This window comes from Haliotis rufescens, unplaced genomic scaffold, assembly GCF_023055435.1.
Source record: "Haliotis rufescens isolate VD_foot unplaced genomic scaffold, xgHalRufe1.0.p SCAF_2, whole genome shotgun sequence".
Classification (NCBI taxonomy): domain Eukaryota; kingdom Metazoa; phylum Mollusca; class Gastropoda; order Lepetellida; family Haliotidae; genus Haliotis; species Haliotis rufescens.
Genome location: NW_025963890.1, coordinates 33,505,138 through 33,531,752, shown reverse-complemented (window position 1 = coordinate 33,531,752; position 26,615 = coordinate 33,505,138). Strand labels below are relative to the sequence as shown.

Genomic DNA, 26,615 nt, shown 5'->3' with positions numbered 1-26,615 from the left:
CCCACAGTTTCACCTATAATCATTGTCCCTACCCTCATAGTCACTCAGGCTGGAAGCTTGGATAATGTTACACAAGCTATGAGGAAAGTATGAGCACAAGACATTCATGTTGCAGGAGAGACAAAACTCTGAACTACTTCCACATCATGGTGAAGAAGCGCTTACGCAATGACGTAGTGGATATGGACGAGGAAGCTTCTGAGAAGGTGCCCAAGGGCAGCAAGCGGAAAGGGAAGGAGTTTGTAAGTATGGGTATTGCAGTGTTCCCGCTGGCTGCTGAAACTGCCAGTCCCAGTGGACTGGCCACTTACAAATTACCAGTCCCCTTTAAGTTTTGTCAGTCCCAACTTTGAACAAAAAAAAAAGAAAAGAAGTATGAATATAACATGCTTTTAATTCTTTAATCATCATGTTCAACATTTCTCTTTGGTTCAAGATTAAGTCTCTAAAAATAGATATTTAACCTCAAAGCAAAGTGAAATGTTATTTGCTCGCACTAAAAATAGACAACAGGAAATCCTGATGCTGAAAGATAAGCTGACTTAGTTTGAAAAATATACTTTATTGATTATTTCCGATATTTTATTCAACAACAAAGATTTATGAGGTATGTTGTTTGCAGGTCCACAGGGACTGTCAGTCACATGAATGACTGAACCCAGACTTAATTTTACATGTAAAACACTGTTAATTACCAGTAAACTGGAACACTGGGTTATGTGCTTGTCATGGAATAGCCATAATGATATACATATCACTCTTCTCATTTATCAATATGAGCCAGGTTTTCTCATCTGGCGTGAAATGTTTGTTTTACACCCAGTCATTTTATGCAAAGGGTATAGTGATCCGTATGTGTTGCAGATAATTTGAAATATTTGCTATATTGGGGGAATAAAGTTGGTCTTACTCAGTCAGAAATTTCAACATGGTCAATAAAACTTCAGGAAATTATTCATGAAGCAAGGAAACTATGTCCTTTCCTGACGATTCTGTTACCTTTAACATCCAGAAACTGACGGATCAGGATGACTGGGCTGAATTGTCTGACGATGATGAAGAGGAAGATGAGGATGGAGAGGATGGTATGCACACCTTGTTCCGGTGGCCATATTTGTTCGAAGCATAATTCATTTGGAGATAGTCTCCATCAACTAGACAAGGATTACTATTAACTAAATACAACAACTTTGTTCCTCTTTAAACAAATCTTCTACACAGATGACAGCTATAATATCGTGTTGACACTGCAAATTCATTCAACTCAAGGTGATGCTGCAAAGAAGAAACCTAAGAAAGGCAAGGGAAAGTCTGACCCAAAGAGGAAAAAAAATGCGAAACACAATTCTGATGATGAGGCTATCGAGGAGAGTGATGAAGGGGACTTTGATGACAGGGAGGTGGATTACATGAGCGACTCAGGCAGGTGAGTGGCATCAGATGAAGGGGAGGGTGAGTGGCACCAGGTGAAGGGGGAGGGGGAGTGGCATCAGATGAAGGGGAGGGTGAGTGGCATCAGATGAAGGGGAGGGTGAGTGGCATCAGATGAAGGGGGAGGGTGAGTGGCATCAGGTGAAGGAGGGTGAGTGGCATCAGATGAAGGGGAGGGTGAGTGGCACCAGGTGGAGGGGGAGGGGCATCAGATGAAGGGGAGGGTGAGTGGCATCAGATGAAGGGGAGGGTGAGTGGCACCAGATGAAGGGGGAGGGTGAGTGGCATCAGATGAAGGGGAGAGTGAGTGGCATCAGATGAAGGGGAGGGTGAGTGGCACCAGATGAAGGGGGAGGGTGAGTGGCATCAGATGAAGGGGAGGGTGAGTGGCATCAGATGAAGGGGAGGGTGAGTGGCACCAGATGAAGGGGGAGGGTGAGTGGCATCAGATGAAGGGGAGAGTGAGTGGCATCAGATGAAGGGGAGGGTGAGTGGCACCAGATGAAGGGGAGGATGAGTGGCACCAGATGAAGGGGAGGGTGAGCGGCACCAGATGAAGGGTGAGTGTGAGTGATATCAGATGAAGGGGAGGGTGAGTGGCACCAGGTGGAGGGGGAGGGGCATCAGATGAAGGGGGAGGGTGAGTGGCATCAGATGAAGGGGAGAGTGAGTGGCATCAGATGAAGGGGAGGGTGAGTGGCACCAGATGAAGGGGAGGATGAGTGGCACCAGATGAAGGGGAGGGTGAGCGGCACCAGATGAAGGGTGAGTGTGAGTGATATCAGATGAAGGGGAGGGTGAGTGGCACCAGATGAAGGGGAGGGTGAGTGGCAACAGATGAAGGGTGAGGGTGAGTGGCACCAGGTGGAGGGGGAGGGGCATCAGATGAAGGGGGAGGGTGAGTGGCATCAGATGAAGGGGAGAGTGAGTGGCATCAGATGAAGGGGAGGGTGAGTGGCACCAGATGAAGGGGAGGATGAGTGGCACCAGATGAAGGGGAGGGTGAGCGGCACCAGATGAAGGGTGAGTGTGAGTGATATCAGATGAAGGGGAGGGTGAGTGGCACCAGATGAAGGGGAGGGTGAGTGGCAACAGATGAAGGGTGAGGGTGAGTGGCACCAGGTGGAGGGGGAGGGGCATCAGATGAAGGGGAGGGTGAGGGGCATCAGATGAAGGGGGAGGGTGAGTGGCATCAGATGAAGGGGAGGGTGAGTGGCATCAGATGAAGGGGGAGGGTGAGTGGCATCAGATGAAGGGGGAGGGTGAGTGGCATCAGATGAAGGGTGAGGGTGAGTGGCACCAGGTGGAGGGGGAGGGGCATCAGATGAAGGGGGAGGGTGAGTGGCATCAGATGAAGGGGGAGGGTGAGTGGCATCAGATGAAGGGGAGGGTGAGTGGCATCAGATGAAGGGGAGGGTGAGTGGCACCAGATGAAGGGGGAGGGTGAGTGGCATCAGATGAAGGGGAGGGTGAGTGGCATCAGATGAAGGGGAGGGTGAGTGGCATCAGATGAAGGGGGAGGGTGAGTGGCATCAGATGAAGGGGAGGGTGAGTGGCATCAGATGAAGGGGAGGGTGAGTGGCATCAGATGAAGGGGAGGGTGAGTGGCATCAGATGAAGGGGGAGGGTGAGTGGCATCAGGTGAAGGAGGGTGAGTGGCATCAGATGAAGGAGGGTGGATTGCTGCATGGCGAGTTAGAGGCACTGCTTCCTGACAATGGTTGGTATCTGTGTTTGCAGTGAGTCTGAGGTGGAAGACAAGGAGAAGGCAGATAAGTATGAGGAGAAGGGAGTGGATGAGGAGGCTGGGCTGAGAAAACTTATTGACTCGGGCGAGGAAGATGAAGACGAAGATGAGAACAAGGAAGAAGAGAATGATGATGAGAAGGAGAAAGATAGCAAGGGCAAAAAGACTGGTAGGTGGAGTTTTGTCATGGATTATGTGATCATTGACACTGAGTAGAATATGGAGCTAAAGATGTTTATGTAGACTAAAATATAGACTATGAAATCTTTTATCATCGTGCAAGCTTATGTTTATTGAGAGGGAACAAATAATCTGTTCAAGTTGGTTCTTCTTGTTTCTTGCCAACAGGAACGCTTTGTGTTGTTATGCATGCATATTTACATGGCAGGTACTGACAGCGACAGTAGCAGCTCAAGCTCCGACAGTGACTCAGATATAGAGAAGGACGACAAGCTCTCCTCAGCTCTGTTCATGCAGGTCAGCTCCCTCACTCTACAAGTAGTGTCCCTTCTGTGTCCCTATTGACCAATCAGATTCCACCTCTCATATCACTTACATTTGCTTCAAACAAAATGGTGGCGATATGATTGATATGATCGATAAAATCTATGTTGTAATAAAACGGGTCTTACTTTGAGAAATGCATCAAATCATGTGAGCACCTTGATTAAAAACATGAACAGATTTGGAAAATATCTGTTGAGTCACAGTCACATGGCAGTACACATGCTTTGCATATCCTGCAATCGACTGAAATCTGTACTGCAGTTTATGAACTGGATGTTGATTTCGTTATCCTGATTTTGATTGGACTATGCATAGACTTGTTAGTTCCAGCCTAAATATAACTCCATAATTGAAAACTGGACTTTTATAGTCAGTTCACTCCCTTGCCTTGGAAAGATGTCCACTGGTTCATCAGATCCACACACTTGATTACCTAGAGGAGGCTTGATACAGCTGAAATACTATCATACACAGTCAAACCTACGCTCGGTGTCTGTGTGTCTCTGTGTCTGATTCGGTATATCTTTGAAGTGGCACAGGCTTAAAGTGTACAATTAAGAAAACAGATATATGTATGTTTGGGCTAAACCTGGTTAACTTGGACTCATTCCTACTCAGCACAAGTATCTTGTGATGTTTGATAAATGTAATGCTTCTGATTTTGTATCTTAATCTGTAATTTTCAGAAAGGCTCGGAGAAGAAAAAAGGTGATAAAACAGCATCTCCAAAACCTGATGAAAGAGGTAACCTGCATGTCATGTATAGCTCTAGTAGGCCATGTCCCTGTCAGAGCCTTGTTTTTATTCTTGTAACTTTTTCATATATAAAGAAAATTATGAAATCATGTCCTGGTCTGCTGACCTAGGTGTTGATTGCAAGGGGTAGAACATGAGTGGAAGAACTGGCTGGCATGATAGTACAAGAGGCAAACAAGCACTGGCTTATAGTGGACTACATTTATTATCTCTATGTGTTGTAGGAGTGAAGAGGAAGATGGATGGAGAGTCATCATCCGTGAAGAAGTCCCGGACAGACAGTCCTCTCACGACACAGGGCAGTGGAGGATCTAGGCAAGTATAGACCCTGCAGGCTTCAGTTCAGCCTGACACAACCAGGAGTTCCATGTCTGGATTTCTCTGTCATTTCAATGAGTGAGTGAGTTGGATTTAACGCCGCTTTTAACAGTATTCCAGTTATATCACGGCGTGTCAGCTTAATGTGGGAGGAAAGCCCGAAGCGATGCAGGTCTCAGACGTTTACCACTTCGGTGAAACCCACGAGCACGGGTATGGTGCTGACAAACCTAGAAACATAATTGGGGTGAACCGGGATTCGAACCCACAACCATAGGTTTCTGGCGTGCCCAAGGGACGCAACTCTGCACAGCGAATCGCGGCGCCTTAGACGACTGGGCCACCCGTGCCCCCCCTGTCATTTCAATGAAGCAAATTTAATTATTAGCTTACTTCTACACCCATAATGGTGAAAACTGGAATGGAGAAGCTATCAATCAATGGCATTTTGTTTTTGACATTTTCTGACTACAGTGTTCCCTCGTTATTGCACCCTTCAATAAAGCGCTAACTCGGTTATAGCGCGAGGAAAAGCATGGCTCCCAAAATTTACTAACATTTTCAATAAACTCAAGTTTTCCAAAGACATGATGTACTTAGAGATTGAAATGCATAATTAAGCCTTGTATACCAGCGGGTGTATTTACATACAGGTATCTGATTTAGATCTTATCGTACATGGGTGGTGGGGTAGTCTAGCAGTTAATAATCATTCTGAAACCTGGCTGGTTCAATTCCTCACATAGGTATACAGCTGATTGCTATTTCAAGCTTAGTTTACACACAGTAATCTCAATCTCTGCATATAAAACCATGCCTAGAACAAAAGGAAAAGCCATTAAAATGATAAATCTTCATGTCTAGTGATGTGTTATCACAGACTTCACATTTACATTAACAAAGTTTGTTATCTTCAGTTCGTTCACCTGAAGCAATTCAATGTAGTTTTTAACAGGGAACAATACACGAAATAGCAATGATACACAAGTGCTCACAATGAAAAATAGTTGCAGGGAAGTCTACATTCACATAGGCCGACCCTTTTCTAAAGAATATTTTGTGCTGGTCCTCAAAATCTGGCTTATCTATAGTTATATACGGTAATGTTTGTCCCCTGCCATGATATGGCTGTAATGTTACTGGTACAGGAGGTGGTGTAAAAGCCAAAACTCACTCACCCTATCATAAATGCTCAAATAGGATGGCAATGCATCCCAAAATGTAAGTGAGAAATATACTTGCTTTGAAATAACAGAAATACTATGGGTTAACCTATACTGATGATCCACTTGTGTATGCTGTTGCTCTTATGAAGGCCAGCACTTCATGGTTCAAATCCCAGATTCACCTTGATTAAAGCCTTTGGTTTGTTTGCACCATGTTTGTTTGTTTCTTGTTTAATGTCGCACTCAGCAATATTCCAGCTATATGATGGCGGTCTGTAAATAATCGAGTCTTAACCAGACAATCCAGTGATCAAGCAAGTCTGACCACGCGATCTCGTGAGTCGCCACTTATGACAAGCATAGTCACCTTTTGCGGCAAGCATGGGTTGCTGAAGACCTATTCTACCCTGGGTGTTCATGGGTGTTCACACCATGTACATATGGGTTTCACAAAAGTGGTAAATATCTCTGACCTGCAACACTTCCTCCCACATTAAGCTGACACGCTGTATGCCTGTTCATGTTTACAGTTTTGGCTTGAGATGGATATATGTTATTCACTGTCATTTAATTATTCTTTGTCATCTTTGTTTATAGCGAGGGTATAACAGAAGATGCCATTCGTCGGTACCTCATGCGGAAACCAATGACAACAAAAGATTTACTGCAGAAGTTCCGATCTAAGAAACTGAACATGACAAATGAACAGATGACTCACACTATTGCCCAGTTGCTTAAAAAAATCAACCCGGACAAGAAAATTATCAACAAAGTCATGTATCTCTCTTTAAAATCTGACTGAGAGTTGGTAGTGTGGCATTACTGGTTCTGTGCTGGTCCGGCTATACTGGAGCTGTGCTGGTCCGGCATTACTGGACCTGTGCTGGTCCGGCTATACTGGAGCTGTGCTGGTCTGGCATTAATGGAGCTGTGCTGGTCCGGCATTACTGGACCTGTGCTGGTCCGGCATTACTGGAGCTGTGCTGGTCAGGCATTACTGGCGCTGTGCTGGTCTGGCATTACTGGCGCTGTGCTGGTCCGGCTATACTGGAGCTGTGCTGGTCCGGCATTACTGGAGCTGTGCTGGTCCGGCATTACTGGACCTGTGCTGGTCTGGCTATACTGGAGCTGTGCTGGTCCGGCATTACTGGAGCTGTGCTGGTCTGGCATTACTGGACCTGTGCTGGTCCGGCTATACTGGAGCTGTGCTGGTCTGGCATTACTGGAGCTGTGCTGGTCCGGCATTACTGGACCTGTGCTGGTCCGGCTATACTGGAGCTGTGCTGGTCCGGCTATACTGGAGCTGTGCTGGTCCGGCATTACTGGAGCTGTGCTGGTCCGGCATTACTGGACCTGTGCTGGTCCGGCTATACTGGAGCTGTGCTGGTCCGGCATTACTGGAGCTGTGCTGGTCCGGCTATACTGGAGCTGTGCTGGTCTGGCATTACTGGAGCTGTGCTGGTCCGGCATTACTGGACCTGTGCTGGTCTGGCATTACTGGACCTGTGCTGGTCTGGCATTACTGGCGCTGTGCTGGTCCGGCATTACTGGAGCTGTGCTGGTCCGGCTATACTGGAGCTGTGCTGGTCCGGCATTACTGGAGCTGTGCTGGTCCGGCTATACTGGAGCTATGCTGGTCCAGCATTATTTGGTCAATGCTACCCCAGCATTGATGTCCTTTCGACTAGGTCCAGCAACTTTGGCTGGTGATGTCTCTGCCTGATCTTCAATAAGAAATCATCTACGACAAGGTGACCTGCACAACCAAAAGAGCAAGGTTTGAGACAGTGATGACAAGAGGAGGACTACAATACTCAGCATGACGGTTGACCCCTGCAGCTTTGGTACAGAAGGAATTCGTCACTTGTTTTTCCCCAGCAGCAGTACAGTGTTTTACACTGCCAGTGTACATATGTAAATAAACATTTTATTCCCAACAATGTTGTTTTATTGACAACACAGTGAAATGTGAAAACTGAAACACTTTTAAGATTATGACTCTGAAATGCTTTAATGGGAACTACTAAATTGGTTTTGATTGTTGTTTAACGTCTCACTCAGCAATATTCCAACCATATGAAGGCAGTCTGTAAATAATCGAGTCTGGACCAGACAACCCAGTGATTGATATCATTAGCATCGATCCTCGAAATGTGTGATCAATGCATCAACCAGGTCATCGAGCCTGACCACCCGATCCTGTTAGTCGCCTTTTACGACAAGCATAGTTGCCTTAAACGGCAAGCATGGGTTGCTGAAGACCCATTCTACCCCAGATCTTCACGGGTCACTACTAAATTGCCCAGAAAATCACGAGTCTGCATATCACTAACAGTTGTACTTGAATTTAGCTCTTCAAAAGTCCTCAATCATGACAGATGTACTTGTATATAGATCTTCACAAGTCCTCACTCATGACAGATGTACTTGTATCTAGATCTTCACAAGTCCTCACTTATGACAGATGTACTTGTATATAGATCTTCACAAGTGGTCAATCATGACAGATGTACTTGTATATAGATCTTCACAAGTGGTCAATCATGACAGATGTACTTGTATCTAGATCTTCACAAGTCCTCACTTATGACAGATGTACTTGTATATAGATCTTCACAAGTGGTCAATCATGACAGATGTACTTGTATATAGATCTTCACAAGTTTCAACCATGACAGATGTACTTGTATATAGATCTTCACAAGTCCTCAATCATGACAGATGTACTTGTATATAGATCTTCACAAGTCCTCACTCTGGTATTGGTTGCACCATAAAAGGTCAAGGACAATTTTGAGGTTATTGAGAAACTGTTGAATCTCTGCCAGTTACTATTGCACTTTTAGATCTTAGTAAGTTCTCTTGATTAAGGTGAAGGTCTGGATGTCCTGTTTTGGTCAAGTACATAGTGGCATTTTAAGACTTGCAAACACCTCTAGCTTACATTACAGTCTATGTACATACACAGCTCATGGGAAGTTGGGCCTTCTCATAAGAAGACATGGATATCAAGGTATCATTTTGGGAGAGGTGAGGTGAAATGGGGTTTAATGTTTCAATCAAGATTGTTGCACTTATGTAGCGACTGGGTGTGTGCATGCATGCATGCATGGTTGCAGGCGCTCTTGTACTAGTCTTGACTAATGCCGATTTTATTGTGTCAGCCCACTGAGATACCATGCCAGTTTTAACATGAATACCACTCAAGAACAGTATACAGACTCAGTCTTTGTTTCAACCCCTTAATGCCGCGCGCCACACAGGGTAATAAGTACCATCTTTCAGCGTCTTTTTGTTACAATGCGCTCGGGGGTCAAACCCCCGACCTTTCAATCTCTGGGCAGACACTCTACCACTAGATCTTGGAGGTGGTCGATCTTGAGAAGACCATTGTATGCCATCTGCTGTCAACATCAAGGGCCTTACTGATCATAATGCCCAAATCCCATTACGGGTCACGTCAGACCGACCTTGGACCGACCAATGGAATGACCAATCAGAAGGCAGCTTTCTCGTGCTTTCTACGGCACTAATTTCAAATTGGCGACTACGCTTCGAAACATATTTTGACAAATTTGAAACCTGAACAAAAGAACATTCTGTAATGGCTAATAGATGGTCTAGATTGTATGGATACAGTCGTTAAACCCGTAACTATCGTTCGGAGTTAAAGTTTTCGAGGCTGCATGATCAGAAATCACATTCCGACTGTCACTTTCATAATCTGGTAAGCGATGCTCCGATTGGTCGTTCTGACGTGACCCCTAATGGGATGTCCTCAGATCTTTGTTTAGCGAGAACTGAGAATGTGTTCTTTTCAAATGCAGTGCCCTTGTTTCCTCCAGATCCAACTATGTCTCGAATCTAGCTAGTCGAGTTGATACCAGGTAACTCACCCGAAGTGTGCTTTCATCACCTCCAAATTAATGTTGAAAATGTGATGTCGCACATCATTTTAAGAAATGAGTTATGTAATGCACAGCTATCATAAATGTGTGTGATCATGTTTTCATGCCTCGATTTAGTACCCTTGTATAATGTGATTGTGTGTAGCCGTTAGGATTAATCAATTTACACAAAATTCCATGACAACTCTTGGCCCAAACTATACATTACATGTGATAAAATGCAAGGTGGTTTGGTACTTCATAAATCAGTTTTAAGGATAGAGTAGACCTTCCATGCTGCTGTGGTAGTAGTAGCAGCACACCTGCAGTACTTTCTACTCTTTGAGCATGACACGATACATCTATTTCAATTATGAAGCAACAACTATCACATATGCATTTATAAAGCATCTGATTACATAACATGTTCTCTACCTGCTGGTATGTTTACATTGGAAATTATAATGGAGCATGAGACCGTGAGTTCCCTCCCATTGTTTCAAGATTAACGAGTTTGGTTTAATGCTGCTTGTCTACAGGTCTTCTATGTTACCGAACAGGCAATGCCCATGAGACAAACCTGGAAGCATTATCAGGGCAAATCTGGGATTCAAACCCCTTAGACAGCATGGCCACCTGTGCACCCTCCCAAATAAGAGCTCTCTACAATGATTTATTGTGAGGGGTGTGGCAAAGCTTCAAGGTGAATGTGCCAATTGCGGTACTTGAAAGGCTGTATTCAATACAATTGGCTTACCCTCACAGACATTCTCTATACAATACTCAAAGCCATTGAAAATGCAATTCATTGTCAGATGGTGTGTATTTTATTAGTGAAAGAAACCAACAATAATGACAAATAAAACCATCATGTCGAATGTTCTGCCAGTGTCAACTCAGCCACTGTGCGAGTTGGGTGCTGAGGAGTTCGAACACTCCGTCCAAGCTCGTCCCACAAGTGTTCAATTGGATTCATGTGAGGTGACATGGCAGGCCAGTTCATCACACGGATGTTGTTCCTGGTCAGAAAGTCTCCCGTGAACCTTGCAGTGTGTGGACGTGCATTGTCATGCTGGAAGACAGGCTGATGTCAGCTGCCATGTTGAGCCAGTAATGGCAAAAAGTAAACGGGGGTATAATAACTATCAAAACAAATAACCGGGGACAGCATCCTCTCAGTCTTTTAGAAAATGGCCCCCCTTTCTTGAAAATGACCCTAATTTTTGACAACTAGAATGAATACTGCTTATGCAAGCCTGATATGCAACTATCTGGAAAGACAACACAATACATAGTTAAACCTGACATTTACTTTACAATGTATGATACATTATTTTGCCACAGCGGTTGATGGGGCAGCAGCTCCCTTCCTTCTGGGCTTGGGAGTTGTTCCTTCACGGAATCCATTTCTGAAAACAATATCAAGTGTTAAGCAATCAAGCATATTATGAAAATAAGAATACAAAAACAGCATATAGAATATTTGTGTAAAAGATTTCACATGAGCAACTAGTCCACATTCAGTTTGAAATAGTTAGTCATTACCCATGAACTCTTAACACCAGTCAAACAGAAGCTTTTACTGCTGTGACACCAAGATCCAAGATTCTAGGGTGATGGATGAAGCCTACATTTATCTAGGAAATAATCTGCCTGTAAAACATCTATGCTACTACATGTTATACACCATTTGAAAGGTCTAATCCTTCTGTTTATACATATGAAAGTGCAAGCTAACAAAATCACGATGTCCAGATTAAGCACTAAGGAAGTGAAAATTTGATATACGATTTTATAATATCCACTTACCTATTGTTATTTTATTTTCATTGTTTTAAGTAATCGGAAAAGTATTTTAAAATAAATATTAAATAGTATTTGTCATAACCTATTTCCGATAACAGTGGTTGTCCGGTCAGTAATGACACTTTCTTGAAGAAATCTGCTACAAGGTTCGTGATTGGTCAAATGTAAGCATGTGACCTAAGGCAGCCAATCAAATTACTACAATGGTACCATCCTCGTGTAGAAATTTCAGCTTTTGATGAAGGTTTTGGTAAAATTGTGTTATTCTGAACGTTAAAGCAGGAAATCCCGATCTATATAAAAATTATGGAACTTTGTGGATGTATCAAGCTGTGACAAAGATTTCACATGCATATATTTTGGCATTAAACATGTGTGAGCCGAGGAATCAAGGCGACGAAAGTTGAGATGTCATTTGACTTACATTACACGCTATAGCACAGAAAGATGAAAATAATAACTTTGATGTATGTTTGACAACTTTTAGATAAATTTTTGTTGATGTTATTTATTACTTTATATAATATACTTAAAAATTTGCTCTTTATTTTGCTCTTTGACATGTTGGATGTGGACCCGTTGTCGAAGTGTGTCAGAGAATTGTATTTTTAATAACATTGCAGGAAATAGTGAATAATTTTTTAATCTATTGATAAAATATAAATTACAATGGAATACATATTTCAGACAATGTGAAATCTGATAGATTTAATAAATGTATATATGACTGGTAGGTTCCTAAAATTAAGTATTATTTAGACGTGGCTAAAGTTTGGCCGGTCTACCAGCCTGCGGTGTCTTCGTGACTTCTTGGCTGGTGTACCGGCCTGCGATGTTGAAAGAGTTAAACTTTCTATAAACAATCCACATGTGATGTAATACCATATTGTGTTCAATGAAAAATTCCAAATTTTTTTAATTGGTCTGTTTTCAGTGATATCTATTACAGCTATATGATGGAAAATCAGGACCAGACAAACTAATGATTGATAGCATGAAGACAGTAGCATGCCATTGAGAAATGATGCCTCACAACTTAGTTCCAAGGATAGGTTTCTCAGGACCCAATAAATAACCTTGTACAACAAATATGGGGCTACTGATCACCATAATTCCCATGGGTTAAATTTGTCTTGTTTGTCTTTTAACACACACAATAGACGGTGGTCTGAAAATAATCGAGTCTAGACCAGACTATCCGGTTAATTGACATCATGAACTCGAACTACGCAATTGGGTTACGATGACATGCATCAAACAAGATGGAAAGCCTGAGCACCCAATACTGTTAGCTGCCTCTTACGACAACAATGGGTTGCTGAAGATCTATTCTGTACCCGGATCTTCAGGGGTCAATTTTGCCTTCAGTCACTGTGAAAGGTAGGAAGTATCTGATGACTACCAGGGCTCAAGATGAAGGCCGTATCAGTGTATGTATGGATGAAAATATGCACGATGCGGTGGATAATCACGGCATACATGTACGGTCTAACATACATTTTAGACATATTTCCAAGAAATAATAGATTTCAAATAGCCTATTTCCTTGAGTATAGTGTGCATTTTTGTTCTAGAAAAAAGGCGGTGTAAAGGGGGGTGCACATTATAAACAACATAAATGAATTTTGATGATTTTTCCCAAACGCAACATGAGCACACAAAAACAGAAATACCATGTCAACAAATCCATACTGAAGTACGCAAGTTTATCATGTAATTTCACTGTCTGACCTGTTTACATGAGAGTAGCAATGATGTTGTGCATATCTAAAATGAAATACAAGATTAATCCATCAAATTCCATTCAGTACTCATAAGTGTACCGTTTAGTTTTGCCAGTACTCCTATATTGAAATAATAAGGAGTATGTACTCCTGAGGTGAAACATTATCTGGAGCCCTGGACTACAAAACAAGCACACTATACTATTGGCATACCCTTTCCTTGCAGATACTCAAGACATATGACTGCCTCCTACCTGAATTTCCTGAAGACAATCTTGAGATGCCTCATCCTGCCAGTGCCAGTTGTCCTCCTCCTCTTGGACTTAATACTCCAGTTAACTGTAACAATGCATTGTTTGTCATAACAGTCATAAACAAACAGGGCCATTTTAATCATGTACTTGCTCCAAGCTAACTAAAATACAATCATCAACTTATAAAAAAAAAAGTAATTAGGCAATCAACAACTATTTAAGTGACCCATGTTAAAGATATACCTTGGGCAAACAAACTTCACATTTTCGATTGTCAGATCAATCAGGTAGGTACTGAGAAGATTGAACTCCTTCCCCTGAAGTTATTGAAATGAACATCATTGAAACAAGGGTTCTCATGCTATACTGCACTATGATGACACTACAACAATACTTCTTCTGTATTTGCAAAATAATATTCTTAAGCAGGATTTTATAGCTAGAGACTCAAGATCAATGGCCTATTTCCTAAAAGTGCCAAATGCATTCTCGCTTTCTTGACTTGACCCACTAACTGTTTTGTTTACCTGTTTAAATATATTCACTGAGAAAGAGATTCACTGAGAAAGAGACTCAATGACAAGATTATCAATCATTTCTCACAATCTTCACTTCTGAAGAAAAACTTACATGTCCTTTTCCTGGCGGCAGGGTAGCCACATGATGCACAGGTTTTCTTCTGGATATGATAACCACGGCGCCCACACCTGCGGCAGTGTGTGTGGGTTTTGTTGTGCCGCTTACCAAAGCTGGATGTACCTTTGGTCTACAATCAAAGAGGTATTGCTTTTTCGAAAGAGTAATTCATCTGCCTGGAAGCAGCAGTATTTGTCCATTACAACTATTTAAGGAAGTCACACTTATTTCAAATACAAATTATTACCTGGTGGCATTTGAGATGAGTAAATTTAAGGTGGCAGCTCCACAAAAAAATACATGGATGTGTCACGATATTAGTTATTCAACTACATTTTTTTTAAAAATTCATTAATAGCAAAAGTAACGAAAGGCACTAAAGGCTCAAATCAGTGTTCAGAATTAAGCTGGTCCTTAGTGTTCTTGATATCTGTTCCTATAGTATTTTAATGTAAGGATCCATAAATCTTTAACATAAGGGTTATGGCATGGACACTTGACTTTACTGTTTAATTTAACACTGCACGTTTTCATTACAGTCCAATAAATAGTAAAACTTAGTGTCCTCTCATGCCTTTCCAATGTTGTTTATTGCACCATACTGGGCTACAGTCATCACACTACAGCAGATTAATAATACCTGTATTCTCTTTAATCATATTCTTGTAGAACAAGGACTGCAACTGTGTCAGATATTTTGCTAGAGCCAAAATTGTCTCAAGAGATTCACACGTTGTAATATTTGACAATATGGAAAGTTATAGGTCGAACTGAAAGTAATGTTGTCCTCAAGTGTTCATAATTAGTATGTTAGTAAATGAAATAAATATTGTGTTTGGTGATGTCATGGCAATACATCTAATTTCCCAAACTCTGCATCCTTGGTAGTTGGATGCATAATCACGCAAACTGTACTATAAGTGGGATATTATAGGTTGTAGATGTAAGAGGTTATACGGCATGGTAGTCAGGCGAAAAGGAAATTTGTGTATTGTAAAAAAATCCTTCATTCAAAAGAATAAAATTCCTCTGTAATAGGGCCTGGAGCATGTGTCAAAATATGATCTCGTCGAAAACCTAAATTTCGATTAAACATTTCTCAGGAAAGTACGTCAAAATACCCCGCACCTGATCTAATTTGTTGTGCAAAAACTTACACTTCCGTGGGCTATCCCTACGTATCGTTAACCATAAACTACATCTAACAGCACACTTAGTGAGTTAGTGTATAGTTCTTTCCCTCAGTAATGTACTGAGTTCACCGTGGCTTTCACGTGTATATGGTGAATTCTAAACTGAATTATTAACCGCTGTACAAGTTTCCTCTCGAAAATATGTGTTTATTTGAACACATATAAGTTTAATCTTATGAAATACCACATTTTAATAATCATATTGTTTATAGAAGACATGATGTTTATGGATTTAGTAGTTCCCCTAGGTGACAAACCAACCATTTTCTATCCAGCGGAAGTGAGAGAACGAGTTCAACCTCGTTTTGGTTGTTACCCCGGAAGTTGTGATATTCGTATCACATGATCATCACATGATTACCTTATGCAGCATTCAGCCAAGGGAAGTCGAGAAGAATGCAAAACTGTATTTTTATACCCCCGACAAAATGTCGGGGGTATATAGTTATACCAAGGTTCCGTCTGTCAGTCTGTCCGTCCGAAAACTTTGTCCGCGCGATTTCTCTTAAACTATTCAGGGGATTCATCTCAAACCTAGTACATATAATCTGTGTCATATGGAGGGGTGCAGTCCAAAGAATAAAAATGTTTTTATTAATTTTCCTTTTTTGTAATGAATTTTTCAAACCCTAAGCTAACCCTATCCTAGCTATTTAATTTGTAACTACTGACACACTTGGCGGGTCGGGGGTATTAGTGAGCCACGCTCACTTTTGCACTTGTTAAATTAAAAATAGGTGGTAACCAAAAAATGCTTCAATGAATGAGGTTTCGCTTTAACCCCCACCCCAGCCGAAAATGCTCCAATCTTATTTAAATCAGATCTACCGCTAAAGCTCAGCAACCCATGCTTGCCGTAAAAGGCGACTGTGTGAGAGGCGACTAACGGGATCGGGTGGTCAGGCTCGCCAACTTCGTTCATGCATCGTATCCCAATTGCGTGGATCGATGTTCATGATGTCAATCACTGGATTTTCTGGTCCAGACTCGATTATTTACAGACCGCCGTCATATAGCTGGAATATATTGCTGAGTACGGCGTTATCCATGCAATTTGGATCGATCACATGCATCAACCAAGTCAGCGAGCCTGACCACCCGATCCTGTTAGTCACCTCTTACGACAAGCATAGTCGTCTTTCACGGCAAGCATGGGTTGCTCTCAAAGACCTATTCTATCCCGGATCTTCATGGGTCACGATATCTTAGGGCTGCGATAATTTTGAAAATAGACTACGACAATCACGATTTCCGAACGATAATTTTAGGGCTAAGATCGCTTCGAAAATCTAGGCCCTGCGCCAGGATCAAAGTGCACCTCAAAACTCTCCCACGATAAAGCTCATATCAGACGTGATACCGCAAGGGGAGACCACTCGCGTTGTTTTGATGGCTTGATTTTTCTTCGCTGTTTCGTAGAAGATCCTCTGTGTTGGATGTTTTAACATGGAACTCTTCTGGTGCCTCAAAAGAGAACCAGGTCAATATTGTTTGAAGGATGATAAGTAACCATGAACAAATAGAACAAAGAAATTAGAAAAATGAGATAACACCACCATATCTTTAAACAAGATATTAATAACATGGGTATATAGGGACCGTGGACCCATAAAATGTTTGAAAAATATTATACGCTTCAGATTGTTGAAATAAAATAGTCGCATAGTTATAATTAAAAGATACATTTTTTTTGCAGCAAAAGGCACTTTTAGCACATACCCGGTAACTGGCGTGCATACCAAGTTTCCGCATATGCCCCGGAAGAGAACCCTGCCTTGTTTTAACCTATTGTGAACCGAAGAATAAACGACAGTTCAACCGACGCAACATTGAAGAAGGATATATGAATAATTGAAGAAACATTGGATACAAAACATCGCCTGCCAAATTAGGAAAGTGGGGAACTGAAAAACATATTTAAGTGTCTTTTACATGAGATAAATACATACAATAGACATAAGGTTATTTCCAGGCTATAAGGCTAAACTACATTTTAAAACAATAAATGTTAGCATTAAAATAATATATAATCACACATAATGATAATACCACACTCGTATTTCAAGAATTTTATAGCACGAAGTGACTGAGCTAAACATAGCCCCCTCTCATTATTATAGCAAAGTGTCTAATAGAAATGCTGGAATTCAAGGCGTCTTTGAAATATATTTGATATTTTCATAAATAGATGCTATGCATACAACACATTTCACTTCAATCCAAATGAAAACAATACACTGCATGCTTAGTCGATTCAGTTATACCCATAGTGCACAATGATCACTGGCGAAGACTCCGGCCGCTTCATAGACAGAACTTGTGTCTTATCTTGTTAAATAACGTGTCTATGTGTTAGAGTGACATGACACAGTTAACATGTGTATGAGTGGCACAGGCTATATAGCCCCTATTTCTTAATAAGTGAACACTATTGTTTTAAGCTGAAGACTGTAAGGACGGTTATTAAAACAGACAAATCAAGTAAACAGCACATTCAACAATCAAAGGTCTTGATTTGTATCTGAAAAGAAATTTATGTAAATTATATTACACATATACTGTGTCTCATGAATCACACTACATATAATTAAATAACTGTGCATCAATAGTGTTAGATCCACAAATAAATTATGTATAAATGTATTGTATTCTGGGCTCCGACCGCCACGAAGTTTCTAATACTGTAACAGGTGAAGTTTACGATAACTTGACGTCCTACAACACAAGGAAAACATAGTTGTATCAGGAACGCAGCCGGAATTTCGTCAGTATATCATCCAAACTGTCATTCCTATTGTAAATAAAAGCGACAAAACTCTTTCCATAGCCACAAGAAATCTCTGGTGAAAGCAGAGTCGATTGTACGATACCGACTGTACCAGGAACGTGCGCTTATGAATCGCTTTTGAATAGTGATGACACCAGGTGTTCCGGAAAACGTGAGAGTATCCTGCTCCACAGGTGGCACCCGTCATAAACACATGCAAATGCAAGTCAACGGGAAATATGGTAGAATCCAAAATAGGGAACTGCATCGGACAACATTTTTGTCACTGATGCGTCAAATTTGGGAATGTCTACCATAAAATGTTTTGAAAGCTTTACTGAGACCTTGAAAGTTGTAACCTTGATCAAACAACTTGTCAGCAAAAGTGGTATAATGACGATGGGGCCGACGCCCAGTCTGCCTGCTTCCTCCTCGGATGCTTTTAATACATTACCTCTTTATTTTCTGTCTGCGTGTGGTGTTCTCCAAGGACGATATTGTTTGCTGTAGTAACTCTACGACCTCTGGACTAAAAATGAATACTGGGTCAATATTAGTTAATGTTTATTTCTCATAACTAATCGTGCGTGGAGCGTTCTCGGTTATGGTCCCCACAGGTTCTTGTCGATCATACCGCCATGTGTTGTCGATCATACCGCCATGTGATGTCGATCATACCGCCATGTGATGTCGATCATACCGCCATGTGATGTCGATCATACCGCCATGTGATGAGCGAGTGGTCCGGCTAGACCGTGGGTCGACACCCGTGTCCGTACACGACCGGCTTACCATTACCCTCTCAGCTCCACCGCGAAGTGATCTTCATGCGGAACAATACAGTAGTCCACGACTGCCAGGCACCGTGTCGACACTGATGTGAAGTCACTGACCAAGCAATTTTGACCATTCAACTTGCAGTAATTAGCCTTGATAAGAAAATAGCGCATAATCTGTCTATGTCTACACTTGTTCATTAAAGAAACCCATAATATAGCTTCTCTGGTTGCGTTTATCATTTCTAGCTGGTACTGAGATATAATTTAAGTCCTAATTAAGAATCCAATTCCTCCAGAACTACACTTAGCTCTGCGATGAACTTTCACTCTGTTCTGACCAAGCCACACATAGCCAGGTAGTGTAATCTTCTCTTCACCTTTCCAGTGCCGTTGGGGACTAGTGATACTTGTACAAATATTTGCCCTATTTACCCTAGAGACCTTAAAGAACACATCATTGACTGTATATATATAGTTACTATGTACTGTATCAGTTTATGGATAGGCTTAACCATTACATATAGATCTGATTTCCGATCTACACATTGCAATCCTTGCCACCGCAGTCACACAAAGCAGTGCATTTCAGTCATGTTTGCTTGCATTTGCAGCGTCCTTTACATCCCTTCTTGCACCCACAGCGCACCAGCTCGCTTGATGCTGAGCTGGCCTCAGGCAGGGTTGTCCAGAATGGCTTCCAGTCAGTGGGGTCGACCCATTCCCCAGTCGCTTGGAGATGGCAATTCTGGGGCCACTTCAAGAGCTTTTCCCCAGCAATGTCCACCCTGGTACACAGCCAGCCCTCTTGATATGCTGCAACAGTGCTGCCTGAGTGGGAGGGATATCATCCATAGCACGTCCTGTCTTAGAAAATAACTCTTGTCAAGCATCATTGATGTTCTCCCTACTGCTCGTGCGGTCATAGAGCAGGATAACGAACCGTTCCAGCACAGAAACTTGAGCTTCAGATACATCATCTGGTCCTTCTGACAAAGCTAGAAATGTTGGGGTCACCTCCTCAAACGCCTGCCATTTACCCCACCCAATTTTTCCCCCCTCGTGCTGAAAGATGAAACAGTATCACAGCCAGTGTAGGCGTGAAAGAGTGGGACAGCCTTGGATTTCTCAGGTCCAATCGAAGCAGAGATCTCGTGTGCAGGTATATAGCGAAGTGCTGACCAGTTCCAAAGACAACCCATACCTCCTGGACTTCTACCCTGACTACTGCAGCCAGTGGCTAGTGACATTGGTTTCTGGCACATCGGGTTTGGGTTGTGCACAGCAAAGTTCCAGGCACACAAGCAGATCTGAGCCTGTCATCCTGAGATAATGATGGGGGACATACTTAATTCTCATGTTGGAAGAAATCCTCCAGGTTGCCATCTCGGGACTGGCAGGCAGTGTAGAGTCGTGAGAAAAGAGAACAGTCACTCTTCAAGGAAGCGACTTGCAAAGTGCTCTTGGATACCTCCCTTGTAGGGGGTCGACTGAATAGAGCCAGCTTGTTCTTCTTGATTGGCTCCATAATAGATACTGATCGTTGCAGCAATCGGCCATCTACATAGGACTGATACTGCTGCTGGCCTATCTCCTCAGCCTGGCCAAATGAAGACGCCACAGCAGGATCAACAATGTCTCTTGCGTTCAGTCTCAGAAGGTCACGCTTTTCTTCATTAAATGGGTTGCCCATTTCCACCAAGACTTCAACAAGATGCCGAGTGCACCAGTCATCGAATCGACCAGCTTGGCTTCCTGGTTCCAGGGAATCTGTGAACTGGGTGTAAGCCTTCCTCGGTAGGTTGTACAAGCTGCTGGCAGTCACTCAATGTGCGTGTTTGGTTCTTGTGACATGGGATGCCTTCAGTAAGGAATCTGCAGTTCCAGCATATGCCACCTTTGCCTGGACAAGGACCTCTACCCACCCACTCTCTTCTAGCCAGTCTCCAATCACCTTCAGTGCTGCCATCTCAATGTGGAGGCCTCCCAGGATAATGATGAAATGGTCCTCTCCATAGTCTACTGGCCAGTGCCACTGTATCTGCTTCGCAATTGCGTAGAGTGGTTGATCCACAGTGATCACTGGTACTTGACCTGGGTTGATTATCTGCGCGGCTTGCATGATCACATCCATTGAGTGCTGTATCATGGCAACAGACTTTGAGTCATCAGGAAACAGAGGTAGCAGTGCAGTGATAGCAGGGATGCACTCCTGTGCTGGCTGGTGACTGGCATGATAGGTGGCCCAGAATATATTACTGTCACTGCCGACATCCAACAGATACGTCTTTTCCACCCACTCCAGCCATCTGAATCATATAATAAGAAAATGACAAGTCTTGTTGCTGCAGTGGCTTTTGCAGTGCCTTGAGGAATTACACAATGAATGATACTGACCTCGTCTCATGTTGCAATGCTTGATGGACCACCTGGCCACCCCCCTTGACTGGACCATCAACCTTGGGGATCGTCAAATCCTTCTTTGTCAATTGCAGTGGTCGTACACTGGTATATGATTCAGGCAGCTCCAGTAGTGTCTTTGTGGTTGATGTCTGATCCAGAATGCGATGTTTCCTGCAGTCAGTTCCAAGATGCTGAGGATGAGGGTGTTGGAAAAGTGACATGCCTGTACCATGGAAGGACTCTCAGTAGCTGTTGTTGAGCTGGGGTTGTGGTCAATATTGTCAATGGCAGCAGTAGTAAATAGCCCTTGTCGCAGGTTTCGAGGACACACAATCTGATCACAATGGTACTGCTCACACACTCTGTTACCCAGTTCAGTGGAGATTTCCAACACTCGATCATATGATATGGACATTCCCAGTTCGAATAGCGTTTCTACCAGGTCCCGCTTCCGAGTTCTTGCATGGATTGTGAGGCCCACATACATGGGCAGTGGTGTTTCTTTAGCTTTGCTGTGATGAACTCCTGTACTTTCAGCCCGTCGATGAATGGAACTGTTGAACAGAAGTAGCTGAGCCAAACTGAGAGTTGCCTGATGTACTGCACCATCTGTCTGGGTTTTTATGTTTGGTCCCTCAAGGATTATGGATACCAGTGCCATAAGTGACTGAGGAACAGCTTTCTTTTGACAGTCATGATCAAATGATCCTGTGAATACTGCTCGCATCCCAAACATGTCCCTGCAAAGAATCTTGGCAGTCTTTGACAGGCAGATGGCTTCATCACCATAGTTGTCTTCACATGCCTTGTGTAAAACAGGCCCTATGTCTTCTTCAAATGCAGGAAGCACATCACGACCTTCTTTGTGTGCACTCAAGCCTGGAATGTGAGCAAGAATCCGATTTTTCAGCCTGGTGCTATGGGTACGCACATTTTGCTCAACTCCTAGTTGTTCTAAACGTGCCGAGTAGAGTCGGGCAAGATCAGCTAGTTTGAATACAGTTTTTTTCTCATCATCCAGTTTGTCTTCCTCAATGTATGAGAGCAGCTCAGCCAGGGCAATGCCATGGCTGACCTTGAAAGTTTCATCCCCTAGATCATCCTGATCTTGCAGTGCTGCAGCTTTGTTGTACAGTGACGCCAAGCAAAGTGCATGATACTTAGCCCCCTGTGCCATCATGTCCCCAGCACTCAGTTTGGCAAGGAGCCCTTGGTCTTGCAGGTCTACTGCACATTGTCTAACACGACTGTCCAGGCGGAAAGTGGACACTTCGTGGAGTTGCTCTGTAACAGATGCCTTCTCACAGAAGAAGCAGGCATTTTCTGATGTGGCATCCTGTTGATGACATTGACGGGTAAACTTTTTAGTGCTTGAATCAGGGTCATCATATTTTGCTGTTTACTTCCTCTTTTCTGCCCTTTGTAGCCTTGCAGCAGTAAACTTTGAAGGCAGTATTTGTGCCACTTGGCCTTGTTCACCTGCATAGTAATGGCTATGCCACCTCCTTCATCTTGGCGTCTCACATCTATGGGCATGGGTAATGTATACAGCTCTTGGAAAAGCACAATGTTCTCTGAAAAGGTTGAGTAACCATGGCCAGCACCAACATCATGACACTTTGATTCTGCTGGGCATTGCAAAGCTTGGCTGTTTGGCAAAGACAACACCTGGTCCAGTCAGTTATGGGTGTCTTTTTGCATGGATCAGGTTGCTCTGGACTATAACGCTGATAGGCTTGAGACATTGTCACTGTTACCACCACCACCTCGAAATTACACTTTCTGCTAACTCAGCATTAATTCTTTGCACACACTGGAGCTGCAAAAGACCATGTTCTGCATCATTCAAACATAGCTTAAAATTACTAATATCGGGGGCAATATTCCAGTTATTTAGGACCTGCAAAGAGTCATTATTGATAAATAAATACAAACATTTCAACATCGCGAGTGATTTAGAGTCACCATTTTCAAGACTTTTTTTCTGGTGGAGCCAATTCTGGAATTGTTCTTTAGGGAATGGTCTATGACTATACCAAATTTCATGCTTTTATGACAAAATGCACAATCCCTTGATATTGTTCACATAACTGCTGGACTAGATGTGATTCAGCAATACCAACGATGTCCAGGTTGTCGTTTCACGAAAGCCCCTCAGCGCTACGACCTCCTTACCGCCCTCTTTATGATCTCCTTCAGACCGTTTCACGAAAGCATCTTAACAAGTCCTAAAGTCAATCTTAAACTAGAATGTCGACCTTACGACATCGTATTTAACATAGCAACGGGACACCTGTCAATTCCATCGATGGATGATCAAAGGGGCATCGTTTATACACCGAGACGGTTCCCGATCCAGACATTTAAAAGGAAAGCATGGGCTGAAAGCACTCTACTATTCAGTTATTTGTCGTAATCATATATTTCCATTATAAACTATCAACATTCTGGAGACTATTTGAGGAATACGTGAGCGTGGTCGACCCTCATCTCTCGTGTGTTGTGAGGAGCTTCGTGGGAACACTCTATTGCCTACGATAGTGAGTTTGTCCTCTCCGAACGTCTTTACTATTGTTCTCAGGCTCTGCATATGCCGAAGCTGCTCTGGTGTACTGTACGCTGCGAAGTAAACATCTTTAAAGTTTCTGGCTGTCTTTAGATTTGCTTTCTTTTTAAGGATTGTCTTCTTATCATCAGGTGACACACACGTAGCAAGCACAACGCCAGGTTTATAATCATTATATGTTTTGTTCCCTTCTCAGCATGTGGAAAGGTTATATCAATGATCTTAAGACCATCTCTGACCACTGAGTTTACTTTATTTACAATGTTTTCATTTTTGGATTCAGCTAGACTCATAAACACAACTTTCACTTCTGTGTTGATCGTCATTAGATATTGACGCCGTCTCACGCTCCACTGTCTGCACGCGGTCTGTCAGGGGTTATCTCCCAGTTGGTAGACAGCCAGTTGTTAGACAGTCAGTTGTTAGACAGCCAGTTGTTAGACAGTCAGTTGTTAGACAGCCAGTTGGTAGACAGCCAGTTGTTAGACAGTCAGTTGTTAGACAGCCAGTTGTTAGACAGTCAGTTGTTAGACAGCCAGTTGGTAGACAGTCAGTTGGTAGACAGCCAGTTGTTAGACAGCCAGTTGTGAGACAGCCATTTGTTTGACAGCCAGTTGTTAGACAGTCAGTTGGTAGACAGCCAGTTGTTAGACAGTCAATTGGTAGACAGTCAGTTGGTAGACAGCCATTGGTAGACAGTCAGTTGGTAGACAGCCAGTTGGTAGACAGCCAGTTGGTAGACAGTCAATTGGTAGACAGTCAGTTGGTAGACAACCAGTTTGTAGACAGTCAGTTGGTAGACAGCCAGTTGTTAGACAACCAGTTGGTAGACAGTCAGTTGTTAGACAGTCAGTTGGTAGACAGCCAGTTGGTAGACAGTCAGTTGGTAGACAGCCAGTTGGTAGACAGTCAGTTGGTAGACAACCAGTTGGTAGACAACCAGTTGGTAGACAGTCAGTTGGTAGACAACCAGTTGTTAGACAGCCAGTTGGTAGAAAGCCAGTTGGTAGACAGTCAGTTGGTAGACAGCCAGTTGTTAGACAGTCAGTTGTTAGACAGCCAATTGTTAGACAGCCAGTTGTTAGACAGTCAGTTGGTAGACAGCCAGTTGGTAGACAGCCAGTTGGTAGACACACAATTGGTAGACAGTCAGTTGGTAGACAACCAGTTGGTAGACAGTCAGTTGGTAGACAGCCAGTTGGTAGACAGCCAGTTGTTAGACAGCCAGTTGTTAGACAGCCAGTTGGTAGACAGTCAGTTGGTAGACAGCCAGTTGGTAGACAGTCAGTTGGTAGACAGCCAGTTGTTAGACAGCCAGTTGGTAGACAGCCAATTGTTAGACAGCCAGTTGTTAGACAGTCAGTTGGTAGACAGCCAGTTGTTAGACAGCCAGTTGGTAGACAGTCAATTGGTAGACAGTCAGTTGGTAGACAACCAGTTGGTAGACAGTCAGTTGGTAGACAGCCAGTTGGTAGACAGTCAGTTGGTAGACAGTCAGTTGGTAGACAGCCAGTTGTTAGACAACCAGTTGGTAGACAGTCAGTTGTTAGACAACCAGTTGTTAGACAGTCAGTTGTTAGACAGTCAGTTGGTAGACAGTCAATTGGTAGACAGCCAGTTGGTAGACAGTCAGTTGGTAGACAGCCAGTTGGTAGACAGCCAGTTGGTAGACAGTCAGTTGGTAGACAGTCAGTTGGTAGACAGTCAATTGGTAGACAGCCAGTTGGTAGACAGCCAGTTCGTAGACAGCCAGTTGGTAGACAGCCAGTTGGTAGACAGCCAGTTGGTAGACAGCCAGTTGGTAGACAGTCAGTTGGTAGACAACCAGTTGGTAGACAGCCAGTTGGTAGACAGCCAGTTGGTAGACAGTGGAGCGGAATGCTAATTACGGCAATACCCACAGAGATAATGGAACAGTCCTACTCAGCGGCGTAATTCGCCTTATCTCTAGGATATGTGGGATTACAGATTTGTGTTTGTTCAGTGTGTGTTACAGTATGGTAATCCTATATGAAATTTGTTTGATCTTCCTGACAGCTTTTGCATACTGAAGACCTGCCTTGGTCATATTTGTTGTGTCACTGGATATCTTCTCTTTTAGTATGTTAATCCTCTATGAAGTTTGTGGATAATGAATACCTCTCTTTATCATGTTTTTTGTCACTAGATTGGTACTCCAGATGCACTTTTCTGATTCTAATAACATCTTTAATTACAGAAGAATCAAACCTTATATAAAAGAAAACACTATCTTATCCTCCATATGTCTTCGTTATTGCTTATTCAATACCAGATTGATTCCACTTAGCTTCTTCAGCACTGTTTAGAAGTACATGGTAAGCATCTTAGCTTAGGACTGGGAAGAATGTCGTACATAAAATTACAAATCTTTCGGGAGCAGTTTTCCAAACGTCTTCTCACCTTGACGCATGCACACTCTTGTTATGTTATCACACAGTTATGAATATAACCATATAATTTCAACAACCTGTCTTAAACCGAGGAAGCCATGTGTCCCTGTAACCCCATATGACAGAATAATACCTAAATTCACTGAACACACGTGTTCATCAAAACAAGAATTTAGAACTACATGTATACAGGAAGTGCCGGATCTACTGCCTTCTACAATAATACATAATAATCGAGCAGTTTCTCAGAAAGGGAAAAATATATAA

General features: G+C 42.8%; 3 protein-coding genes across 4 annotated transcripts in view; 2 read left to right on the top strand and 1 right to left on the bottom strand.

Annotated features, from left to right (window-relative positions):
* Positions 1-7,862, top strand: part of LOC124117953 (general transcription factor IIF subunit 1-like) — a 50,512-nt gene extending 42,650 nt beyond the window's left edge. The window contains exons 6-14 of one of the 2 annotated variants that reach the window (XM_048399827.1): positions 116-242; positions 1,013-1,085; positions 1,270-1,426; positions 3,172-3,347; positions 3,567-3,655; positions 4,372-4,429; positions 4,666-4,756; positions 6,523-6,761; positions 6,962-7,862. In XM_048399827.1, coding sequence (XP_048255784.1) covers positions 116-242; positions 1,013-1,085; positions 1,270-1,426; positions 3,172-3,347; positions 3,567-3,655; positions 4,372-4,429; positions 4,666-4,756; positions 6,523-6,727 — 976 coding nt within the window. In that variant the 3' untranslated portion in view covers positions 6,728-6,761; positions 6,962-7,862. Of the gene's footprint in view, positions 1-115; positions 243-1,012; positions 1,086-1,269; positions 1,427-3,171; positions 3,348-3,566; positions 3,656-4,371; positions 4,430-4,665; positions 4,757-6,522 lie in introns of both variants that reach the window. The other variant, XM_046479980.2, reaches the window with a different exon arrangement.
* Positions 7,863-11,107: 3,245 nt separating this feature from the next.
* On the bottom strand, positions 11,108-15,773 carry LOC124117958 (60S ribosomal protein L37-like). Its single transcript, XM_046479985.2, has 4 exons — positions 15,687-15,773; positions 14,227-14,362; positions 13,597-13,681; positions 11,108-11,221 (listed from the first exon to the last, which is right to left on the bottom strand). Exons 1-4 carry the CDS (start codon positions 15,687-15,689, stop codon positions 11,143-11,145), a joined length of 303 nt encoding a protein of 100 aa, XP_046335941.1. The 5' UTR covers positions 15,690-15,773; the 3' UTR covers positions 11,108-11,142.
* A 7,087-nt stretch (positions 15,774-22,860) lies between these two features.
* LOC125381923 (protein SON-like) lies at positions 22,861-25,822 on the top strand. Its single transcript, XM_048399282.1, has 2 exons — positions 22,861-22,909; positions 25,008-25,822. The coding sequence occupies exons 1-2, from the start codon at positions 22,861-22,863 to the stop codon at positions 25,820-25,822; spliced, it is 864 nt and encodes a 287-aa protein (XP_048255239.1).
* Positions 25,823-26,615: the final 793 nt, after the last annotated feature.